The following is a 26477-nucleotide window of genomic DNA, read 5'->3' on the forward strand; positions in this document are numbered from 1 at the left end:
ACTGGCTGACTGGCTCAGCTCAGTGACTGACTGAGACTGTGTAGCTGTGTGTGGAATATGTGCATTATTTAAATGCTGTTCTGTTCCAGATAAACAGAGCATCAATAATGGAACCCGGGGGTAATTAATATTTGAAAAGGGCGCTGCAGAGTTGTCTGTCTGTGTGTCTGTCCGTTTGTGTGCCCATACGTGTTTGTACTGTAAATACAGTAATTCCATTCCGTGTGGCGCTGCGTCAGAATAGGGATACCTGGGGGGAAACATGTCAATACCGCCTGGGTTCCACTCTGGCTGTCGTAATAAGCCCGGTTGCCATCTGACGTGTACTACATGTGTTACTGTAAGGCAGTGCTTCTCAATTATTTTCTGTTACGCCCCCCCCTAGGAAGAAGTAAACATTTCGCGCCCCCCAACTCTCCGCCGCGACTGTAAATAGTATAATTTGTCTATAAAATTGTTATAAGTACACCTCTGCATAACATTGTATCCTTATTAACATTAAAGAAAACAAAAAAATACAAAATAAAGAAATATAGATCAACTTACAACAAAGAATAACTTTATTAACGTTGTTTTTTAGTCTGTAACAGAAAAGACTTAAAGTGCATCAATTTGCCTGAAAAAAACAAACAAATTCAAACCTTATTTAAACTTTTTTTTTTTTTTTGACCATTTGATACTGAACATTTTAATTAAATATAATCAATAAATAATAATAAATTCAAATTGATCAGCAACATTAACTCAGGAGCACAATATATGAAACACGTTGACCTATAAAACAAAAATGAATAAAACAATTTGTGCTGATTATTTTTTTAAAATCAAAATGAGGAAGTCAGGATTAATGGCTACAATGAGCACGTTTTGCAGAGCACAGCTTTTCGAAGCGGGGTTTGAAGCATGATACTGCAACTCTCAGCTCCTGCTCAATGTTTAGCTGGGACCTGTACTTGGTCTTCAGTGCAGCAACAGCAGAGAAGCCAGTCTCACAAAGATAAGATGTTGCAAAAGGAAGAAGAATACCCATGGCCCTCTGCCCTAAGAGTGGATACTGCCTCTACACTCAGCCAGAATTCACTCGGTGTCTGTGATGTGAACCTCAGTCTCAATGTGGAATCAGACGTCATATCAATGAACTGGTCCTCCTCTGCAGAGCTGAAACCAGTTGGAGCTGGTGCATTGAAAGGATCTCTCACCCAGTCATATTGGGAACTGTTTTCAGGGAAGTACTTTTTAAAGAATCCCATCAGTGATGAAATATGCTCCTTAATATATGGAATCACTGAGGTGGCATCATAGTCAGTAGTGTCAACAAATTCACGCAGGTTCTCGAATGAATCAGTATTTCCTTCATCAAGTCGCCCGCCCCACATTGCAAGCTTTCGAGTGAAAGAGCTGATGTTGTCTGTGACCTGAGGGAGGTGTTTATCTTTCCCTTGAAGCTGTAGATTTAGTTCATTTAGCTTTCCAAATATGTCACTCGAGTAGGCCAGTTTTGCCAGGAAGTTCTCATCACAAAAATTTTCTGCGAGGTCATACTTGTGCTCCTGCTCCAAAAACATTCTTATCTGCTCTCTGAGCTCAAAAACTCGGGACAAGACTTTTCCTCGTGACAGCCACCTTGCTTCACTGTGAAACAGCACAGCTTGATGTTCAGCTCCCATCTCCTCACAGATAGCAGAGAAGACTCTTTTTTAGTGGTCTGGTCTTTATAAAATTGACTACACCTACAATGTCAGTCATAACCTCACTTAATTCAGAGGAAAGGTGCCTTGATGCCAGTGCTTCTCTGTGTATAACACAGTGTGTCCACTCAGCATTAGGTAAGGCCTTCTTGATGAGTGCCCGAAGTCCTTTTCTCATCCCTGCCATGGTCTGTGCACCATCACTGCAAACACCAATGCAGTTCTCCCACTTTAGCCCATTCTCAGTCAGGAAGCAGTCCAGCATTTTGAATAGCTCTTCAGCTGTGGCTCTGTCTCTGACATATTTACAAAAAAGTAGATCCTCACACAGGGAGTTTGTCATGTCAAAACGTACATAAGCGATAAACAAACAGTCTTTGTTGCTGTCAGTTGCTTCATCGAACTGTAAGGCAAAACGTTTGTCTTTGAGTTTATCTACCAGCTGTTCTTGAAGATAGCAATGTCATTTATACATCTGGCGACAGTGTCATTGGACAGAGGGATAGTTTTTATTTTTGCAGCACTTGCGTCATCCAGCATGACAGACCATGTCTAATGCTGCAGGCAGTATCAGCTCCTCTGCTATGGAGTGTTTTTTTTTACACTGAGCAATTTGGTACGCCACCTTATATGATGCTAACAGTGCTCGCTGGTTTACTGAAGTAGCATTCACAAAGCGGGACGATTGTTGGCAATATTCGCCACGTTTTTGCTGAAAAAACTCAAGCGGCTTATCAGCGTGATTGGGGTGTAATGTCTTTAAGTGACGCCTTAATTTATTTGGCTTCATGCTGTCCGCTGCCAACATTTTTAGACACAGTAAACATACCGGTCTTTCCTCGTCTCCCACCGTAGTCACAGTGAAGCCAAGCGCTACATACGCTTCGTCATATTTCCTCGTCTTAGCTTTCGGGAGACTTACGTTTGTCTCATTATCTCCGTCTCTCTCCGCCTTTCTTTTCATCCCTGTTAAATATTTTTCCATGGTGTCTCTGGGTTTGTTATCTGCACTTCATATCTCCTGCTCTGTGCTGTGTGCTCTTGTTCGGTGCAACAAAAAAAACTACTCCCTGCGGCAAAAAAAAGCATGTTCCCCGGGGTCACACGTCCCTGGCATCGCTCCGAGCCCCCCCAGGGGGGCGCGCCCCACTATTTGAGAAGGACTGCTGTAAGGTGAGCACAATAACATGGAGGGCGGCTGGTAACCGGACCTGAGCTGAGAGGATCCATTCACACCCGTCTGTGTCATTTAATCTCTTTTTTTTCCCTTCTTCACATCATAGTATTTCTATCAAACATACTTTCATTAAAGTTATTTGCATTCACTTTTCCTCTGTAAATAGATTTGTCCGGAAGCAACACTGTTCTAAAAGTTATTTAGCTCTTTGTGCCACTGCGGCAGCCAAACCTGCCTGCACGAAAAACAATGCACTGTCCTCGAGACAACACGTTAGTCACTGGAGAGACCCCGAGAGACAGGCTGAGCGTGCCAGTCAATGGTACAGAATACATATTAGGTACTTTGTGATTCCTTCTCACGGTACCTCTTAACTGAACATGATAGGGGCGATGAAACATCAAAAGCGGGCTGGGAGACCATTGGGCGAAACTCGGCTGCAAGGGAATCTTCCAGCAAGACAACCCCAAGCACACATCAGAAATCTACAAAGAAATGGTTAATTGACAACAAAATCAAGTTTCCAGACTTGAACCCCATTTGAAAACCTGTGGTTTGAATTGAAGAGGGCAGTCCGTAAGAGCAGGCGAAGGAAATTAAGGATCTGGAAAGATTCTGTATGGAGGAATGGTCTAAGATCCCTCCCAATGTGTTCTCCAATCTAATAAAACATTTTAGAAAAAGGCTCAGTGGCGTTATCTTGTCAAAGGGGGGTGCTGGAGTATTGATTTAAAATAGGGAATCCTATTATTTTGATCGTTATTTTTTTAAAGATTTTTTTATTTTTTTTTGTTAAAAGCAAAATCTCTTTCTCTGAGCAATTGTATTAGTATAAAATATATCGCCTTTTTTTTTTTTTTGCATTCAATATAGCTCAGTATTTGTTATTTATTTTATAGTATTTTTTGCTCATCTTTATCAAGGGATCCAATTATTCCAGGCCCCACTGTATGCTGTGTTCAGTGGCCTTTCCTCTCCCCTCTGCCTCTCCCCTCCCATCCCCCCTCTCTTCTCCCAGAGAGACTGACTGAGAGGCTGCATTTACCATAGAACACTGTCCCCTGGTGGAGCCAGAGCAGAAAGGTCTGTTGACTGGTCTGGTATTGTGATGTGGAGGATTTTGTACCGTTTGCTTCCTTACTCTTCAGCTGGTTGGATTCCTTAGGCGCTTACTGGACTTTATGTACAGAGTCAGTGGCTGATTGGGGAAGTTATAACTCCAGGGGAACAGCCAATTTAAATGTAACTTTATGGACTTCACTGACCGTTTCCTTTCTCTCGTTCCCTTCTTTTCTCCCTTTTCTCTTGTCTGACCCTCCCAGGAGTCTCCCCAGGACAGTGCCATCACCAGAGACATTAACCGGACTTTTCCAGCTCACGACTATTTCAAGGACACTGGAGGAGACGGCCAAGACTCACTCTACAAGATCTGCAAGGTGAGGAGAGGAGGGAGCAGTAGGAGAAGAAGACAGATGAATTATCCCCAAGGGGAAAATGGCCGCGCTTCAGAATCGTAAAAATTGCATTACAACACATTACTAGGAGGGACGGTCCCGCGACTGCTCAAAGATTAGTTGGAATAAGAAGCGAAGAAAAACTGAAACTGGAGCCAAAAAAACCTGTAGCTACCGCCAATGCTTGGCTGAGCAGTAAGCACTCCGCCATCGAGACTGTATTATTATTGACGGGAAAAGTTCGGTTTTTGATTCGGATACTAATTACGGAAGTGGGTCAATGGGGCTAACAATTTCAAAATGATCAACTGAGGCCCGGGTTCCCAAAAATGATTAAGCTGAGTCAATGTTTTGGTTTGAGTCTTCTCTACTGGCCAGGGGGTCTCGATCCATCATTGAACATTCCAAGAAGCAGTGTTTCTGTATGGTTGACTGGGTTCACTCTCGATTCTCTGTGACTGTTAGAAAGTTGTGTGTGTGTGTGTGTGTGTGTGTGTGTGTGTGTGTGCGCTCTCCCTGTACGTTTGATCCATATCCGCTGTACCGCTGCGTTTCAGCATTGACTGTTTCAGCCAGACAGCTCATCATTATAACAGGGTTTACAGAGTAGCTTAGAAGGCTACTGCTCAGACCTCCCTCTCCCTCTCTCTCGATCTCCATTCAGAGTTCAGGGAGTTTATTATGTCATCCGTTACGACCAATGGTAATTCTCCGGAGAGTTGTAGTGGATCCAATGGCTCACTGGGTTTTATTTCTGCATCTTAATGTGTCACTGTCAATGTTGACAGTTCTGTACGACGTGTGGCTTTGGATAAAAGCAACTGATAAATGACCATGTTATTATTATTTTATTGTAATACAGAGAATGTACTTTACAATAGCAGTAACATCTCGTCTCTGGTCCTGTCTCTAACGTTGCGCGTTTGTTCCTCTCTCCTCCCCAGGCCTACTCAGTGTATGATGAGGAGATTGGCTACTGCCAGGGGCAGTCTTTCCTGGCTGCTGTGCTGCTGCTGCACGTGAGTTACACATGACAACAGCAGAGCTGAGAGCTGATCTAGACATGCTGTCTGTCTCTCTCTCGTTTGCTCTCTCTCTCGCTCTCCTTCCCTCTCTCCTCACGGGCTCAGTTCTGTGATGGAGTGCTCTAGGCTGGAGGAGGTTCAGGGCAGATGTCTCATCTGCCTCTCAGCCATCACAGTGCCAGAGCTCTCTCCTCTCTCTGATTTAAAACACTGACACCTAGTGGATAGACAGTGAACTGCACTGTTCTGTTATTATTTCAGGGATACATTAACTTTCAGGCTTAGTACCTAGATTGCCTACATCAAGAGATGCCTCTCCTTTTGAACCTAAACGAAAGGTTTTTGATCTATGAAATCAGATCGGATGCATTGTTTTAGTACTGTTCCAATTAGATAGATGTGTAGGACAGTAAACATTGATGCAGATATGTCTCAGACCAGTGTTTATTTTATTTAACCTTTATTTAACTAGGCAAGTCAGTTAAGAACAAATTCATATTCACAATGACGGCCGACCAAAAGGCAAAAGGCCTCCTGCGGGGACTGGGATAAAAAAAATATATAGGACAAAACAGACATCACAACAATACATAAAGAGAGACCTCAGATGACAACATAGCAAGGCAGCAACACAGCATGGTAGCAACACATGACAACAACATGGCAGCAACACAACATGGCAGCAGCACAGGGTACACACATTATTGGGCATAGACAACAGCAGCAAGATGGTAGAGACAACAATACATCACGCGAAGCAGCCACAACTGTCAGTAGGAGTGTCCATGATTGAGTCTTTGAATGAAGAGATGGAGACAAAACGGTCCAGTTTGAGTGTTTGTCGCAGCTCGTTCCAGTCACTAGCTGCAGCGAACTGAAAAGACGAGCGACCCAGGGAGGTGTGTGCTTTGGAGACCTTTAACCGAATGTGACTGGCAGAACGGGTTTTGTATGTGGAGGATGAGGGCTACAGTACGTCCTGTAGGTATCTCAGATTTGTAAAACTTTTTTTAAACTAGGCAAGTCAGTTAAGAACAAATTCTTATTTACAATTACGGCCGCCCTATGGGACTCCCAATCACGCCCGGTTGTGATACAGCCTGGAATCGAACCAGGGTCTGTAGTGACGCCTCTAGCACTGAGATGCAGTGCGTTAGACCGCTGCGCCACTCGGGAACCCAAAATAGGGGGGAGTGAGGCCTAAGAGGGTTTTATAAATAAGCATCAACCAGTGGGTCCCGTACAGTGTGTGCTTGTGATTTCTGATGTACCTACTGTATGTACACTCTCTCTCTCTGTACCCCTGTCTAGATGCCTGAGGAGCAGGCCTTTAGTGTCCTGGTCAAGATCATGTTTGACTATGGACTCAGGGAGCTCTTCAAGCAGAACTTTGAGGATCTACACTGCAAGTTCTTCCAGCTGGAGCGACTCATGCAGGTAGAGATGACGTGCGTGCATGCTGGTCCCGTGTTGCTCAGTTGGTGGAGAATGGCGAGTTGTGGGTTCGATTCCCACGGGGGGACCAGTACGGGCTAAAGTAAAACATTTATCCACTTAATACTGTAAGTCGCTCTGGATAAGTGACTGAAATGTAACAAATGTGTGATACTCTCTATGTGTTTCTCTACCTACTGTTATTGTAGTAATTGTTCTGCTGTCTCTCTGTGTATCAGGAGTACACTTCTGCTGTTGATGCTTACTTTCGGGTAACGGTTTCTTTCTTTCTCTGTCTCTACTAGGAGTACATCCCGGACTTGTATAACCACTTCCTGAACGTGGGTCTGGAGGCTCATATGTACGCCTCTCAGTGGTTCCTCACGCTCTTCACAGCCAAGTTCCCCCTGTACATGGTGTTCCACATCATAGACCTGCTTCTCTGTGAGGTATCTGTCTATCTCCCTCTAGCCCGATACACTCAACTCTCTCCCTAACCCTCGCCCCCCTCCCTAACCTCCATCCATAACCCTCAGCCCTCGCCCCTCTCCCTAACCCTCGCCCCTCTCCCTAACCCTCGCCCCTCTCCCTAACCCTCGCCCCTCTCCCTCACCCTCTCCCATCTCCCTAACCCTCACCCCTCTCCCTCACCCTCTCCCTATACCCTCACCCATCTCCCTAACTCTCACCCATCTCCCTAACCCTCACCCCTCTCCCTAACCCTCACCCCTCTCCCTAACACTCACCTCTCTCCCTAACCCCCCTCCATAACCCTCAACCACCTCCCTAACATCCTCCCCCCACAAAATGATTGTTGTCTATCAATGACAAGCCACCGGGGTCTGACAACTTGGATGGAAAATTACTGAGGGTAATAGGGATGATATTGCCACATCTTCAATTTAAGCCTACTATAAAGTATGTGCCCTCAGACCTGGAGGGAAGGAAAAGTCATTCCGCTAAACAAGAAAAGTAAAGCCCCCTTTACTGGCTCAAATAGCCGACCAATCAGCCTGTTACCAACCCGTAGTAAACTTTTGGAAAGAATTGTGTTTGACCAGATACAATGCTATTTCACAGTAAACAAGTTGACGACAAACTTTCAGCATGCTTATATGGAAGGACACTCTACAAGCACAGCACTTACACAAATGACTGATGATTGGCTTAGAGAAATTGATGATGAAAAGATTGTGGGGGCTGCTTTGTTAGACTTCAGTGCGGCTTTTGACATTGTTAATCATAGTCTGCTGCTGGAAAAACGTATGTGTTATGGCTTTACACCCCCTGCTATATTGTGGATAAAGAGTTACCTGTTCTAACAGAACACAGATGGTGTTCTTTAATGGAAGAACAGATCAAAATACACTATATGGAACAGCGGGGACTGTGAAGCAACACAAACAAAGGCACAGACACATGCATACACACACCCACGATAACATGCGCACTATATACACACATACACATGGATTTAGTACTGTAGATATGTGGTAGTGGTGGAGTAGGGGCCTGAGGGCACACAGTGTGTTGTGAATGTGTTATGTTTTTAAATTGTATAACCTGCCTTCATTTTGCTGGATCCAGGAAGAGTAGCTGCTGCCTTGGCAGGAACTAATGGGGATCCATAATAAATACAAATATAAACCCTCACCCCCTTCCCTAACCCTCACCCACCCACCTCCCTAACCTCTCTCCTTAACCCTAACCCCTAACCCTCACCTCTCTCCCTAACCCCTTACCTCTCTCCCAAACCCCTTACCCCCCTCCCTAACCCCCACATCTCTCTCTAACCCTCACCTCTCTCCCTCAAACCTCATCCATACCTCTCTCCCTCAACCCTCTCCCTATCCCTGACCCCTCTCCCTAACCTCTAACCCTCACCCCCCTCCCTACCCCTAACCCCTCGTTCTAACCCTACATGTTCCACATAGACCTGCTACTCTGTGAGGTATTGTACTGTACTCGCCCCATCTGACCCTCTTCCTCCATTTACCCTTCTAATTCTGTCTTTCTACCCCCACTTCCTTTCTCTCTTTCTGGACTCAATCCCCCTTTCTCTGTCTACCCCTAACCCTCTCCCACTATCTTTCTACTCTCACCTTCCTCTGCTTTCTGTCTCTCTACCAACCCTCTCCCTCTGTTTCTTTCTAGTCTCCCACGTGCCTTTCCTCTCCCCGCTTACCTCTACTCTGTTCAATAACTCAGTCTTTATTTTCTCTTCTGTCTCGCTCAGGGCATCAGTGTGATCTTCAATGTGGCTCTGGCTCTCCTGAAGGTGAGTTGCTGCCTCTGTGGAAACATACACACACGCACACAAACCGCCAGTCACGAGGCCGTGTTACCACAGTGGCGCACCACAAGCTTAGACATGGAGCCAAGGCTTCGATTTCATTCTAATCACATACACACACACACACACCGTTCTTCTCACACCGTTCCTACTGTGCTCTTGGCAGCAGTGATGTTATAGAGGGTTTTCCTGTGAGGGGGTTCTTGGCTAGAAAAGTCTCTCTCTGCCTCACTGTGTCCCTCCTCTCCTCTTCCAGACCTCGAGAGAAGACCTGCTGGCGACTGACTTTGAGGGTGCGCTCAAGTTCTTCCGAGTCCCGGTTCCCAAACGCTACCGCTCAGAGGAGAACGCTAAGAAACTTATGGAACTGGCCTGCAGCATGAAGGTACTGCATTATTTACTGCCTAAAATTCTGCGTATCCAAACTAGCTGTCCATGGACACTACTGCCGCCGTTTTGAACCTACCCTGGCTAACTCCACCATGTCGCTTTCTCCTTAGTTTGAATTTACCATGGTTAATTCAGTCACTTAATTGTCCCCCATGATGAAATCAGGGGGGGCTTTGGATAGGTTGTCGTCCGTCCCGTCCGTCCGTTAATCCCACACGGATTCTCAGACAGCACTTGCCCCGATTTTGACGAAACTTGGGTGAATGATGCGTCTTGCCATAGATATCCGCCATTTACAAAATTACACTGATTGGCCCAAGGCGGGAGCTATGGTAATTAACTGAAATTTGTGAGTCACACCAGAGAGGAAGAGAGGGAGAGTGAAAACTCGAGAGGGATAACTCTGCTCAAAATCTGTCTTCTCCAGCAGGTGGCGGTTTTTGTCTGACACATGACATGGAGTACTGCGAGTGGATTAGCTAAAGAGACGAGAAGGGGGTAGCTGCATGCCAATATGGCGACTTAAAAATGGGCGAGTAGATGTGTGAGAAGGAGTGGGTATGTCGAATGCGCTCTGCTATCCACCTCATTTCCGAAACGCTTTCAAAACACTGAAGCCAAACGCGGAAACGGCATACAACTTCCTCTATGCTCGCGCATTATCATAATTCATATGCGCGCCACTAGAAATCCCTGCATTAGCATGTTTCTGTTAACTGATACATCATGACAAAATGCACCATATTACTATCCTGCTAATGTGCCTTGACCTTTGAGGCTAAACTGCCGAGAAAAAAACGCATAACTGATCCAAATGGTTGCCAAATCAGATGCAGTTATTTCTAAATGAATATGCACAGGCTTTTGAGTGGTTATACTCTGCAGTTTTCAGCCTGGACAAGAGTTTTGTACTCACTTGAAAACAGTAATTACATTCTTCATTACATTGTGTTGTTGAAGCCTAGGTAGGATACATTTGTTGTCCCGAAAAAACGTAATCAATAGGGTCACTTTTCGAGCTGCATGAGGAAGCCCACTCAGCGCAGCCTCAGGAGAGCACAGTGTAAGCTGCCTATGATTTCGTTATCTGATCAACTGTTTCATTTTTTTGCTGCGTAAATTGACTGGATATATTCACTGCAGTATTACGCCTAACATTGAGCATATGGGCTAATATGCATAACCTTCTAATTTAGGCTATATCTCGATCCTGTCTGTCTTCATTGGTCTGTTTTGCAATTATGTACCTGGCCTCTCCACTATTGGCCTCTCAAAACCCGTTGTTTCAGCATGAAACAAAACAGGACATGTGAGCGGTTATTCAAATTAGCCTACATTACTGAAGTTTACAGCCTATGGGCAATAATTGTGTATTCACTTGATAGCAATAATACATTCCTCATTGCACTGTGTTGTTGTAGCCCAGGTATAATAATGTCCTTGTCTAAAAATGCAGGCCTAATCAATAGCGGAGTTGTGCGTGCCCGGGGACAACAGAGTGCCAGCCTGGAGGAACGCACCACAGATCTGCCATTTCATAATCTCTTCAACTTATTTTCTTGCACTTTGACAAGTAAATATTTAGCCTATAGCCCTAATATTTAGCTAATGAATGGCCTAATATCTAGCTAATATTTAGGTTCTTACTTCAGCTACACGTCACTAGCCTCTCTCTCTTCCAGCTGCTCCCGTGCGCAACAGGCTATAGGCTACGCAAGCCTCTCCGCAGTTGGCCATTCCTCTTCTTGTGAAATACCAGGAAAAGCTATAGGCTACAAAAGCTATAGGACATGTATTTTGATCATGTTTTATTCTAGGCCTACTAGCCTATTTGGTGGAAGAAGCAGACTTGCTCTTGCTAATTGCTGAATGTTAAACAGGCCTACAGCATAGCAAATGAATGCCGGGGAAAGTTGAGGAGAGAAAGTGCATTGGTGTGATCGCTTTTGACCGGTTATGATAACATTGTTACCGGTGCATTGCAAATAGTTGCACAGGACATACAGAGATGGGCACAGTGAAAAAGAAGGGATTAAAACGTTTAAGATTTTGAGTGAAAACCTCCTTCCATCAGCAAGGGCATTGAAGATGAAACGTGGCTGGGTCTTTCAGCATGACAATGATCCCAAACACACCGCCCGGGCAACGAAGGAGTGGCTTCGTAAGAAGCATTTCAAGGTCCTGGAGTGGCCTAGCCAGTCTCCAGATCTCAACCCCATAGAAAATCTTTGGAGGGAGTTGAAAGTCAGTGTTGCCCAGCATCAGCCCCAAAACATCACTGCTCTAGAGATGATCTGCATGGAGGAATGAGCCAAAATACCAGCAACAGTGTGTGAAAACCTTGTGAAGACTTACAGAAAACGTTTGACCTCTGTCATTGCCAACAAAGGTTATATAACAAAGTATTGAGATAAACTTTTGTTATTGACCAAATACTTATTTTCCACCATAATCTGCAAAATCTTAAAAATCCTACAATGTGATTTTCTGGATTTTTTTTTCTTATTTTGTCTGTCATAGTTGAAGTGTACCTATGATGACAATTACAGGCCTCTTGTAACGCTCGTCTTCCTCCTCGTCTGAGGAGGAGCAAGGATCGGACCAATATGCAGCGTGGTTTGAATACATACTTATTTATTATTATAAACGTTTAAAACCATTAGAAAATCACTTGCAAACCACTTGAGCAATGAGGCAATGACATGCTGTAAGATATGCACAGGCTAAACGGTTGTTGTTGAATTACTACATTTAAATACAAGTTACTATATTATTTTTCATTAGGCCTACATGTACATTGAAGTATTGTTTGCAGTTGTCACTATGACAATGAACACACCCTGAAAGCACTGAATGGTCTGAAGGAGTGCGTTAGAGACCTCATGAATGGTCTCGTGTTACCACCTTATTCATTTATAGGATGCGTCGATCAGTTGATTGACAGGTGTAGGACTGTAGAACGATACATGTTCCTCTAGTGTGGATGCTCACCAACGTTTTATAGTTACGTACGTTTATAGTCGTTTATCATTATAGTTGTTGGCTTGGTGGATGGCTCGGGCCTTAACTCTGACACAACAGAACTAGCCAATTAGTAGGTATAATTCGACTTTTATACTCTAAATATACTCTTTCAAATAATTTACTCTGTGAAGTTTGCCACTGGCGCTCTGCAATACGGAAGAAAAGCGGAATTCGAATCCATCTCCTCCGTTGTTCGGCTGTGCGCATAGCAACGTTCGAAAATGAGGTGAATAGGTTAGAAGGTTTTGATGGAGCTGTGTTTTTTCCTTCCGTTTCTTACCACGCAACTACCGTACATTTGAGCTACCATGCTGCGTGTACTGTTACATAATGCGTTGTATGCGTTTGATTACTTTGACTGTCACCCTGATATTGACTACTAGGTAGCTATACTTCCCACGCGGTTGCTGGACAGTGGTGCTTAGCAGGCGGGAGCGAAAGGCACTGTGTCCCGGTGTTGTTGCCATTCGTTCTCCCCCCATTGAGTAGGCGATTTGTATCAAGGTGACATCTATATGGTTAGAAATATTAGTGTTATTGTGTTGGCTGGCTGCTATACTACTTGAAATAAAATCATGGAAGGGAAAAATGAGCTACCTCCGGCTACATCTCAGTTGTCAGCAGGCACGTCGAAACAACAGTTGCCGGTGTGCCGAAAATCTTCCCTCTGACAGCATCCCCCTCCCCCCCTTCGCATATTTCATTGCTGCGACTTGTTTGCTAGTTGAGATTTCTGCTCTTCACTCCGTTGCCAGTCTAGCCTACATTTCACTGATCTTAGTAGCAGAAAGCATTTTTGTCTGCAGTTTTCGGTTTGGCTTTTTGTTTCAAGTGTATGTGGCGGTTCTAGCTTGTATGGCGCCCTGGGCGAACCCCACCTTCAGCGTCCGCACCCGGGGGCGGCAAGATGCTGCCCATTTCGCCCGTACCTAAATCCGCTACTGAATTTTGTATTCGTCTATAAATACATCTCTTTGCCAAAATTCGTCGTCTCTCTCATGTCTTATTCGACTAGCATTTTTGAAAGTGTAAGGATAATAATTCAGCTATAGTTGTTCTGAAATGTTTATTGCTTGCCAACATTTGACTCCCTCCTCTATGTTTAATATAACACACATACATTAATTATTAATTTCGGTTGTCTATCCTGACGTGACATTTGTTCTACAGAAAGTATTTGACTGATGTGGGCCACAGAAAGTATTTAACTCTAGTCACAAAATTATGGAAATTAGAAGGGGGGGGGGGGGGGGGGGGTTCTGGCAGGGGGGAGATTTTCGGCACAACACAGGTTTATCGACTCGTGTGCAGCCCAATCAGCCACGCAAACCAAATCTGGCAACAAATCTGCCCAATTAGCTGATTCGCTTTCCATACACTTACTCCTTTCGACACACCTAATACTTCCGGGCTGCAGCTACCTGATAGAGACTCGACATTCAGGGATGTCCGCTGGCCAGGCAACATCTGCCGAGCTCACCGGGCCAGTTAATCAAGCTTTCATATGGCCGCTTGGCCCAGTACATTTTCAAAAAAAGATATACTTGTATTTATTTAATCCTTCACAATCATCCCGACGTCTGACGCGTCACACTTGTTATCAACTAGCTGTTTCCAAGCGGAGGCAAGAATGTCAAAGCCTTCCCTCCGTCTCGAGTGAGCCCCGCCTCAGTAGGCTATGTCCTGGATACTCGCACCAGACACGTCTCAGACGAGGCGAGAAGCCCATCAATTCTTGCTTGTCAAGACATTAACATTATTTAGCCTTCACAAGTCACTTGAATATTGTAATAATGCTTTTCAGTAGTCTAGGCATATAAGTCTATAATTGTTTAAAAATTGGACTAATTCCCGAAGCTGTTCATGAGCTAGGCCTATGTCGTTTATCAGCTGAATGTCAACTGTCGGGTGGCAAGAACTCACAACTCCTCACACAGGTGATTGCTGCACTGTGCAACATTCCTAAATTAAATCTCGGGAAAATACTAACGTTTTGATGGCAATTATTTAAAAGAGATGGATCCCAGCAAATTCTTTTGAGTGTTTGTCATGAAGAAGAAAAAAAAGTAACCACAAGAAGCGCGTCGGCCATTAGAATGCATAAACGGTAGGCTATAGTCACCGTAAAATGCACACAATTACACTGTGTTTATAAACACTATACACAATCACATGATTGTATTAGTGCAAGTGGTAGTTTGATGTTTGCTCTTGCCTTGTTTTGTCTTCAGTTTTTGTGTTGATAAGGGAGGCAGGCTACTGTAGTAGAATCACCTAAACCGTAAGAGAGTTCAGACCCAATTTAGTCTCTTTCACTAGCTAAAGAAAGGCTGTATGAAGCTAACAGGATGCAAACGTGTCTCTCCTTTCTACTGGCAAGTTATTGATTACCTCTATTAAAATGGGGGCTTTGTTGTAATAGAGCATTTTATATACTCCAATAAAGATCATTTTAAGCTGATGGATGGAAGGACCAGGAAGCCTACAGTACTGTATGACTGTGATTCAGCACTATGTAAGGGATCAGCAACGAGGGGCTATGCGTTCTATAATGCACGCCGTGGAAGGTGTGCGCGCTATGCATAGCGTAGTAGCACTAACCTTCCACGAAGTTGCATTTTTTCCCCATAGAGTGCCAAGTTGATTATCCCTTACACAGTGCTGAATCACAGTCACACAGTATGCTTCTTGTACGTTTCATCCATCAGCTTAACATTAACCTGATTATCCCGGCAATAATTTCACAAATTTGCCGCTAGAAATGTATTAATATGCGGTAGAAATGTGATAACATCCACTGAAGTAGCTAGCAAGTTTACTAGCTAGATAGCTACAGTAGTTGCCTTGGTTACCAAACAAACATACTTGCTGGCTTAGCTAACCAAACCATCAGTCCTCCTATTAGCTTGTTATAATGAAAATCAAATTATAAACTGGGTGGTTCGAGCTCTGAATGCTGATTGGCTGAAAGCCGTGGTATACAGTACCAGACAAAAGTTTTGATACACCTACTCATTCAAAGGGTTTTTCTTAATTTTTTATTATTTTCTACATAGTAGAATAATAGTGAAGACATCAAAACTATTAAATAACACATCAAGTAGTAACCAAAAAAGTATTAAACAAATCTAAATATATTTTAGATTCTTCAAAGTAGCTTCCCCTTTGCCTTGATGACAGCTTTGCACACTCTTGGCATTCTCTCAACCAGCTTCATGAGGTAGTCACCTGGAATGCATTTAAATTAAAACGTGTGCCTTGTTAAAAGTTCATTTGTGGAATTTCTTACCTTCTTAATCCATTTGAGCCAATCAGTTGTGTTGTGACAAGGTAGGGGTGGTATACAGAAGATAGCTCTATTTGGTAAAAGACCAAGTCCATATTATGGCAAGAACAGATCAAATAAGTGAAGAGAAACGACAGTCCGTCATTACTTTAAGACATGAAGGTCAGTCAATGTGGAAAATTTAAAGAAATTTGAAAGTTTCTTCAAATGCAGTCACAAAAACCATCAAGCGCGATGATGAAACTGGCTCTCATGAAGACCGCCACAGGAAAGGAAGACCCAGAGTTATTTCTGCTGCAGAGGATAAGTTCATTAGAGTTAACCACCTCAGATTGCAGCCCAAATAAATGCTTTACAGAGTTCAAGTAACAGACACATCTCAACATCAATTGTTCAGAGACTGTGTGAATCAGGCCTTCATGGTCGATTTACTGCAAAGAAACCACTACTAAAGGACACCAATAAGATGAAGAGACTTATTTTGGCCAAGAAACACAAGCAATGGACATTAGACCGGTGGAAATCTGTCCTTTGGTCTGATGAGTCCAAATGTGATATTTTTGGTTCCTACCGCCATGTCTTTGTGAGACGCAGAGTAGGTGAACGGATGATCTCCACATGTGTGGTTCCCACCGTGAAGCATGGAGGAGGAAGTGTGATATGGTGTGGGGTTGCTTTGCGGGTGACACTGTCTGTGATTTATTTAAAATTCAAGGCACACTTAACCAGCATGGCTACTACAGCATTCTGCAGCGATACGCCATCCCAGCTGGTTTGCGCTTAGTGGGACTATCATTTGTTTTTCAACAGGACAATGACCCAACACATCTCCAGGCTGTGTAAGGACATTTTGACCAAGAAGGCGAGTGATGGAGTGCTGCAACAGATGACCTGACCTCCACAATCACCAGTCTTCAACCCAATTGAGATGGTTTGGGATGAGTTGGACTGCAGAGTGAAGGAAAAGCAGCCAGCAAGTGCTCAGCATATGTGGGAACTCCTTCAAGACTTTCGGAAAAGCTGGTTGAGAGAATGTCAAGAGTGTGCAAAGCTGTCATCAAGGCAAAGGGTGGCTACTTTGAAGAATCTCAAATAAAAAATATTTAACTTGTCTTTGTTACTACATGATTGTAGGTGTGTTATTTCATAGTGTTGATGTCTTCACTACTATTCTACAATGTAGAAAATTGTAAAAATAAAGAGAAACGCTTGAATGAGTAGGTGTGTCCAAACTTTTGACTGGTACTGTGTATATATATATATTGTCTGAAAGCTGTGGTATAGGAGATTCTATACCACAGGTATTACAAAACATTTTATTTTTACTGTTCTAATTACATTGGTAAGCAGTTTATTTAAGTGATAATGCCAGAGAAGCCGGTGTTTGGAGGAAATATTGGCACGGGTGTGCCCGAGACGAAGTTGAGGGTTCGGAAAACTGTGTCAATATATCTTCCAAAAAACGGTTTCAAGGGCATTATCACTTTTATACACCGCTTACCAACATATTCAAATAATGATTTACATATTTTCATTCACTTTATTTTGATACATTTATTCAAACTATTTCATCCTTCCACAAGATATAGCCCCGACTCAAATCTATGGTTGCTTCCCAAGCCGGCTGGTTGTTCGTTCTATCGGTTTGGTTGCCAGAGACACGACCCAGTCGTTCAGTCTTTTTGTTCTGTATCAATGGACGCGACCCAGTCATTCGTTCTAAATGTTTCATTGCCATACTGGCTGGCAACTTTCTTATCCTTTGCTTGCTAGCTAGCCATGTACGGCTAACTTAAGTCAATCAATCAAAGTTAATTATAAAGCCCTTCTTACATCAGTCGATGTCACAAAGTGCTATACAGAAACCCAGCCTAAAATACCAAACAGCAAGCAATACAGATGTAGAAGCACAGTGGCTAGGAAAAACTCTCTAGAAAGGCACGAACCTAGGAAGAAACCTAGAGAGGAACCAAGTTCTGAGGGGTGGCCAGTCCTCTTCTGGCTGTGCTTGGTGGAGATTATAACAGTACATGGCCAAGATGTTCAAACGTTCATAGATGATCAGCAGGGTCAAATAATAATAAGCACAGTTGTTGTAGAGGGTGCAACAGGTCAGCACCTCAGGAGTTAATGTCAGTTGGCTTTTCATAGCCAATCATTCAGAGTTAGAGACAGCAGGTGCGGTAGAGAGAGAGAGAATTGAAAACAGCAGGTCCCTGGACAAGGTAGCACGTCCGGTGAACAGTTCAGGGTTCCATAGCCACAGGCAGAACAGTTGAATCTGGAGCAGCAGCACAACCAGGTGTTCTGGGGACAGCAAGGAGTCATCAGGCCAGGTAGTCCTGAGGCATGGTCCTAGGGCTCAGGTCCTCCAAGCGAAAGAGAGACAGAGAGAATTAGAGGAAGCATACTTAAATTCACCAGGACACCGGATAAGACAGGAGAAATACTCCAGATATAACAGACGATACCCCCGGACAGGGCCAACCAGGCAGGATATAACCCCACCCACTTTGCCAAAGCGCAGCCCCCACACCACGAGAGGGATATCTTCAACCACCAACTTACTACCCTGAGGCAAGGCCGAGTATAGCCCACGAAGATCTCCCCCATGGCACGAACCCAAGGGGGGCGCCAACCCGGACAGGAAGATCACATCAGTGACTCAAGCCACTCAAGTGACGCACCCGTCCTAGGGACGGCACGGAAGAGCACCAGTAAGCCAGTGACTCAGCCCCCGTAATAGGGTTAGAGGGAGAGAATCCCAGTGGAGAGAGGGGAGCCAGTCAGGTAGAGACAGCAAGGGCGGTTCGTTGCTCCAGTGCCTTTCTACACTCAATCATAGGACCTACTGAAGAGATGAGTCTTCAGTAAAGACTTAAAGTTTGAGACCGAGTCTGCGTCTCTCACATGGATAGGCAGACCATTCCATAAAAAATTAGCTCTATAGGAGAAAGCCCTGCCGTCAGGTATTTGCTTAGAAATTCCAGGGACAATACGGAGGCCTGCGTCTTGTGACCATAGCGTATGTGTAGATATGTACGGCAGGGCCAAATTGGAAAGATAGGTAGGAGGAAGCCCATGTAATGCTTTGTAGATTAGTAGTAAAACCTTAATCAGCCCTAGCCTAAACAGGAAGCCAGCAGCAGAGGCTAGCACTGGAGTAATATAATCAAATTATTTGGTTCTACTCAAGATTCTAGCAGACGTGTTTAGCACTAACTGAAGTTTTAGTTCTTTAACCGGGTAGCTGGAAAGTAGAGCATTGCAGTAGTCTCATCTAAAAGTGACAAAAGCATGGATACATTCTTCTGCATAATCTTTGCAATGTTATGTAGATGGGGAAAAAAGCTGTCCTTGAAACAGTCTTGATATGTTTGTCAAAAGAGAGATCAGGGTCCAGAGTAACGCCGAGGTCCTTCAGTTTTATTTGAGACGACTGTACAACGATCAAGATAAATTGTCAGATCTAACAGAAGATCTCTTTGTTTCTTGGGACCTAGAACTAGCTTCTCTGTTTTGTCCGAGTTTAAAAGTAAAAATTGCCGCCATCCACTTCCTTATGTCTGAAACACAGGCTTCCAGGGAGGCAATTTTGGGGCTTCACCATGTTTCATCGAAATGTACAGCTGGGTATCGTCTGCATAGCAGTGAAAGTTATTATGTTTCCGAATGACATCACCAAGAGGTCAAATATAATGTGAAAACAAAAGTGGTTCTAAAACGGAACCTTGAGGAACACCGACATATACAGTTGATTTGTCAGAGGACAAACCATCCACAGAGACAAACTGATATCTTTCCGACAGATAAGATCTAAACCAGGCCAGAACTTGTCCGTGTTGACCAATTTGGGTTTCCAATCTCTCCAAAAGAAAGTGGTGATCGATGGTATCAAAAGCAACACTAAGGTCTAGGAGCACGAGGACAGATGCAGAGCCTTGCTCTGACGCCATTAAAATGTTTTACCATCTTCACGAGTGCAGTCTCAGTGCTATGATCGGGTCTAAAACCAGACTGAAGCGTTTCATATACATTGTTTGTCTTCAGGAAGGCAGTGAGTTGTTGCGCAACAGCTTTTTCAGAACATGTTCAGAGGAATGGGAGATTCCATATAGGCCTATAGTTTTTTATATTTTCTGGGTCAAGGTTTGGCTTTTTCTAGAGAGGCTTTATTACTGCCACTTTTAGTGAGTTTGGTACACATCCGGTGGATAGGGAGACATTTATTATGTTCAACATAGGAGGGCCAAGCACAGGAAGCAACTCTTTCAGTAGTTTAGTTGGAATAGGGTCCAGTATGCAGCTTGAAGGTTTAGAGGCATGACTATTTTCATCAATGTGTTAAGCGATATAGTATTAAAAAACTTGAGTGTCTGCCTTGATCCTAGGTCCTGGTAGTGTTGTGTAGACCCAGGACAACTGAGTTTTGGAGTAATACACAGATTTAATGAGGAGTCCGTCATTTGCTTTCTATGACGGACTCCTCATTAAATCGAATCTGTCAATCACAGCATTCTTATCGGCAGACTCAACAGCCTTGGTTTCTCAAATGACTGCCTCGCCTGGTTCACCAACTACTTCTCAGACAGAGTTCAATGTTTCAAATCAGAGGGCCTGACAGTTTCTATGGGGGTGCCACAGGGTTCAATTCTCAGGCCGACTCTTTTTTCTGTATACATCAATGATGTTGCTCTTACTGCTGGTGATTCTCTGATTCACCTCTACGCAGACGACACCATTCTGTATACTTCTGGCCCTTCTTTGGACACTGTGTTAACAAACCTCCAGACGAGCTTCACTCATGCTGCCAAACATATCCTCGTAAAACTGACTATCCTGCCGATCCTTGACTTTGGTGATGTCATTTACAAAATAGCCTCCAACACTATACTCAGCAAATTGGATGCAGTCTATCACAGTGCCATCTGTTTTGTCACCAAAGCCCCATATACTACCCATCACTGCAACCTGTATGCTCTCGTTGGCTGGCCCTCGCTTCATATTCGTCGCCAAACCCACTGGCTCCAGGTCATCTACAGTTGAAGTCGGAAGTTTACATAAACTTAGGTTGGAGTCATTTAAACTCGTTTTTCAACCACTCCGTAAATTTCTTGTTAACAAACTATAGTTTTGGCAAGTCGGTTAGGACATCTACTTTGTGCATGACACAAGTAATTCTTCCAACAATTGTTTACAGACAGATTATTTCACTTATAATTCACTGTATCACAATTCCAGTGCGTCAGAAGTTTTTACATACACTAAGTGGACTGTGCCTTTAAACAGCTTAGAAAATTCCAGAAAATTATGTCATGGCTTTAGAAGCTTCTGATAAGCTAATTGACATCATTTGAGTCAATTGGAGTTGTACCTGTGGATGTATTTCAAGGCCTACCTTCAAACTCAGTTCCTCTTTGCTTGACATAATGGGAAAATCAAAAGAAATCAGCCAAAACCTCAAAGAAAATAGTAGACCACAAGTCTGGTTCATCCTTGGGAGCAATTTCCAAACACCTGAAGGTACCACGTTCATCTGTACAAACAATAGTACGCAAGTATAAACACCATGGGACCACGCAGCCGTTATACTGCTCAGGAACTAGACGCGTTCTATCTCCTAGAGATGAACATACTTTGTTGCGAAAAGTGCAAATCAATCCCAGAACAACAGCAAAGGACCTTGTGAAGATGCTGGAGGAAACAGGTATAAAAGTACCTATATCCACAGTAAAACGAGTCCTATATCGACATAACCTGAAAGGCTGCTCAGCAAGGAAGAAGCCACTGCTCCAAAACCGCAATAAAAAGCCAGACTATGGTTTGCAACTGCAAATGGGGACAAAGATCGTACTTTTTGGAGAAATGTCCTCTGGTCTGATGAAACAAAAATAGAACTGTTTGGCCATAATGACCATCGTTATGTTTGGAGGAAAAAGGGGAGGCTTGCAAGCTGAAGAACACCATCCCAACCGTGAAGCACGGGTGTGGCAGCATCATGTTGTGGGGGTGCTTTGCTGCAGGAGGGACTGGTGCACTTCACAAAATAGATGGCATCATGAGGATGGAAAATTATGTGGATATATTGAATCAACATCTCAAGACATCAGTCAGGAGGTTAAAGCTTGGTCGCAAATGGATCTTCCAAATGGACAATTTAAAAGATGGACAGCATACTTCCAAAGTTGTGGCAAAATGGCATAAGGACAACAAAGTCAAGGTATTGGAGTGGCCATCACAAAGCCCTGACCTCAATCCTATAGAAGATTTGTGGGCAAAACTGAAAAAGCGTGTGCGAGCAAGGAGGCAAACAAACCTGACTCAGTTACACCAGCTAGGTCAGGAGAAATGGGCCAAAATTCACCCAACTTATTGTGGGAAGCTTGTGGAAGACTACCCGAAACGTTCGACCCAAGTTAAACAATTGAAAGGCAATGCTACCAAATACTAATTGAATGTATGTAAACTTCTGACCCACTGGGAATGTGATGAAAGAAATAAAAGCTGAAATAAATAATTCTCTCTACTATTCTGACATTTCACATTCTTAAAATGAAGTGGTGATCCTAACTGACCTAAGACAGAGAATTTTTACTCAGATTAAATGTCAGGAATTGTGAAAACTGAGTTTAAATCTATTTGGCTAAGGTGTATGTAAACTTCCGACTTCAACTGTATAAGTCTTTGCTAGGTAAAGCCCCGCCTTATCTCAGCTCACTGGTCACTATAGCAGCACCCACCCGTAGCACGCGCTCCAGCAGGTATATTTCACTGGTCATCCCCAAAGCCAACTCCTATTTGGCTGCCTTTCCTTCCAGTTCTCTGCTGCGAATGAATTGCAAAAATCACTGAAGCTGGAGACTCATATCTCCCTCACTAACTTTAAACATCAGCTGTCAGAGCAGCTCAGAGGTCATTGCACCTGTACATAACCCATCTGTAAATAGCCCACCCAACTACCTCATGCCAAAATTGTAAAAAAAAATGTTTTTGCTCCTTTGCACACCATTAGCTCTACTTGCACATTCATCTTCTGCACATCTATCACTCCAGTGTTTAATTGCTAAATTGTAATTACTTCACTACTATGGCCTATTTATTGCCTTACCTCATCACGCCATTTGCACACACTGTATATAGACTTTTCTATTGTGTTATTGACTGTACGTTTGTTTATTCCACGTGTAACTCTGTGTTGTTTGTGTCGCACTGCTTTGCTTTATCTTGGCCAGGTCGCATTTGTAAAAAGGGAACTTGTTCTCAACTGGCTTACCTGGTTAAATAAAGGTGAAAAAAAAAAGTGTAATAAAAAAATAAGTTAATGAATTTATCACTGCTGAAAGCCTTCCTCTTGGGGAATGCTGCTTTTTAGTTAGCTTTGTGACAGTATCAAAAATAAATGTTGGATTGTTCTTATTCTCCTCAATTAAGTTTGAAAAATAGGATGATTGCGCAGCGGTGAGGGCACTTTGATACTGCACGGTACTGTCTTTCCAAGCTAATCGGAAGACTTCCAGTTTGGTGTAGCGCCATTTCCATTCCGATTTTCTGGAAGCTTGCTTCAGGGCTCTGGTATTTTCTGTATACCAGGGAGCTAGTTTCTTATGACAAATGTTTTTTGTTTTTTAGGGGTGCAACTGTTTCTAGGGTATTACACAAGGTTAAATTGAGTTCCTCGGTTAGGTGGTTAACCGCTTTTTGTACTATGACGTCTTTGGGTAGGTGGAGGGAGTCTAGAAGCGTATCTAGGAATCTTTGTGTTGTCCGAGAATATATAGCACAGATTTTGATAATCCCTGGTTGTGGTCTGAGAAGATTATTTGTTGCGATTGCAAGCGTAATAAAATGGATGTCCGCTAATTCAGGATTATGAGGAAAAACATTAAGATCTACAATATTTATTCCAAGGGACAAAACTAGGTCCAGAGTATGACTGTGGCAGTGAGTAGGTCCGGAGACATGTTGGACAAAACCCACTGAGTCGATGATGGCTCCAAAAGCCTTTTGGAGTGGGTCTGTGGACTTTTCCATGTGAATATAAAAGTCACCAAAAATGTGATTATTATCTGCCATGACTACAAGGTCCGATAGGAATTCAGGGAACTCAGTGAGAAATGCTGTATTCGGCCCAGGAGGTCGTATACAGCATTCTGTAAAAAGTGATTGAGTAGGCTGCATAGATTTCATGACTAGAAGCTCAAAAGATGAAAACTCAGTCATTACTTTCTTTTTTAAATTGAAATTTGGTATCGTAAATGTTAGCAACACCTCCGCCTTTGCGGGATGCGCGGGGGATATGGTCACTAGTGTAACCAGGAGGAGAGGCCTCATTTAACACAGTAAATTCATCAGGCTTAAACCATGTTTCAGTCTGGCCAATCACATCAAGATTATGATCAGTGATTAGTTCATTGACTATAACTGCCTTGGAAGTGAGGGATCTAACATTAAGTTGCCCTATTTTGAGATGTGAGATATCACAATCTCTTTCAATGATGACAGGAAGGAACACCACCATGTTTAGTTTTGCCCAGCCTAGATCGAGGCACAGACATGGTCTCAATGGGGATAGCTGAGCTGACTACACTGACTGTGCTAGTGGCAGACTCCACTAAGCTGGCAGGCTGGCTAACTGCCCGCTGCCTGGCCTGCACCCTATCTCATTGTGTAGCTAGAGCAATTAGAGCCCTGTCTATGTTCATAAATAAGATGAGAGCACCCCTCCAGCTAGGATGGAGTCCGTCAATCCTCAGCAGGACAGGCTTGGTCCTGTTTGTGGGTGAGTCCCAGAAAGAGGGCCAATTATCACAACTCAACCAGCGATTGAGTTTTGAGACTCTGCTGTAGAGCTCCCTAACTGGGAGGGGGCCAGAGACAATTACTCGATGCCGACATCTTTCTAGCTGATTTACACGCTAAAGCTATGTTGCACTTGGTGACCTCTGACTGTTTCATCCTAATATCATTGGTGCCAACGTGGATAACAATATCCCTATACTCTCTACACTCGCCAGTTTTAGCCTTAGCCAGCACCATCTTCAGATTAGCCTTAACGTCGGTAGCCCTGCCCCCTGGTAATGATTGCTGGATGATTCTTATTAAGTATAATACTGCGGGTAATGGAGTCGCCCATGACTAGGGTTTTAAATTTGTCAGAGCCAATGGTGGGAGGCTTCGGCGTCTCAGCCGTAACGGGTGGAAGAGAGACCAGAGAAGGCTCGGCCTCTGACTCCGACTCGTTGCTTAATGGGGAGAACCGGTTGAAAGTTTCTGTCGGCTGAATGAGCGACACCGGTTGAGCATTCCTACAGCATTTTCTTCCAGAAGCCATGAGAATATTGTCAGGCTGCGGGGACTGTGCGAGGGGATTTATACTACTATCTGTACTTACTGGTGGCACAGACACTGTTTCATCCTTTCCTACACTTAAATTACCCTTGCCTAACGATTGCGTCTGAAGCTGGGCTTGCAGCACAGCTATCCTCACCATAAGGCGATCGTTCTCTTGTATATTCTGAGTACAGCGACTGCAATTAAAAGGCATAATGTTAATGTTACTACTTAGCTTCGGCTGGTGGAGGATCCTATAGAACCATGTCCAGATAAAGCGTCCGGGGAGAAAAAATGTAATGAAAAAAGTAGAGCGAGAGAAAACATTTTAAATATAAAACGGTAATTAAAAAGTAAAAACCGTGAAGTTGGCAGGTAGCAAAGTAACATTAGCAACTAACTGCACAGCAACACGTAAACAAGTCCACAAGTTGTGACCGGAAATGACGTCACTATAGTATTAGATCTCTCTCCCTCTTACAAAAGCCACAGCACATCACAGATCACGTCAAACATTGTAACCAGAATAACAGCAGAATAGCTGCGTTTGCGTTTGTTTAAGCTGTTTTTTAGTGACATTTATTTGAATACATCCATAACATTGAGCTAATGCACGATTTCGCCTGGGGTAGAACATGTGCTCTCTCGTCAGGACACTGTTCTTCAGAAGAGCTAGCCAACAACACGGCGAACACAATCACTTCAAACTGAACTAGCTGCATTTCCTTTCGTTTGACCTGTTTTCTATTGATAATTCTTTGTATATAGCCATAAAAAATGATGCTGATTCATGATTTCGACTGGCTGAGTGAAGCCGCCTGCCTGTCTGTCTCATCCCGACACGTTCATTACTATGAACGCTGGAGATCGAATCTGAGTATTGAAACAATGGAGACAGACAGCGAGGTTTATACAAATCTCTGCTGTTGGAAACTAAATATTAGTCTAAAAGAAATGTGAGATAATGTCTAGATGCTTTTTATATTGGAGATCAAGTTTATAAATTGCCTGGCTGGGCTGATGAGACAATGGATTGCAGCGTAAATAGCCATTTTAACGTCATAGATTTAGCTGGCGGTAATGTGGAATCGACACCGGCTGGAATGCGGTTTTAACCAATCGTTTGCGTTGGTAACCAGTTTATAATAGCAATAAGGCACCACTGGGCTTTGTGGTATATGTCCAATATACAATGGCTAAGGGCTGTGTCCAGACACTCCACATTGCGTAGTGCATAAGAACAATATACCACACTTCCTCTGGCATTTTAAATAACCAGTCAGAGGCAGTGTTGAGCTGTAATAGAAACTGACAGCTACAGTACACCTTCATAACCTTATGGCCTGAGCTCTCTCCTGACCTAAGAAAGTCACAAG

The 26477-nt window shown here is 43.5% G+C and overlaps 1 protein-coding gene across 4 annotated transcripts in view; it reads left to right on the forward strand.

Moving 5' to 3' along the window:
• Positions 1 to 26477, forward strand: part of LOC120026363 (rab GTPase-activating protein 1-like) — a 137853-nt gene that overhangs the window by 91533 nt on the left and 19843 nt on the right. For 3 of the 4 annotated variants that reach the window (XM_038971203.1, XM_038971204.1, XM_038971206.1), the window contains 6 exons: positions 4188 to 4301; positions 5264 to 5338; positions 6656 to 6781; positions 7084 to 7227; positions 9015 to 9056; positions 9328 to 9456. In XM_038971203.1, coding sequence (XP_038827131.1) covers positions 4188 to 4301; positions 5264 to 5338; positions 6656 to 6781; positions 7084 to 7227; positions 9015 to 9056; positions 9328 to 9456 — 630 coding nt within the window. Of the gene's footprint in view, positions 1 to 4187; positions 4302 to 5263; positions 5339 to 6655; positions 6782 to 6819; positions 6907 to 7083; positions 7228 to 9014; positions 9057 to 9327; positions 9457 to 26477 lie in introns of those variants that run through there. The other variant, XM_038971207.1, reaches the window with a different exon arrangement.

The sequence above is a fragment of the Salvelinus namaycush genome, chromosome 31 (assembly GCF_016432855.1).
Source record: "Salvelinus namaycush isolate Seneca chromosome 31, SaNama_1.0, whole genome shotgun sequence".
Lineage (NCBI taxonomy): Eukaryota > Metazoa > Chordata > Actinopteri > Salmoniformes > Salmonidae > Salvelinus > Salvelinus namaycush.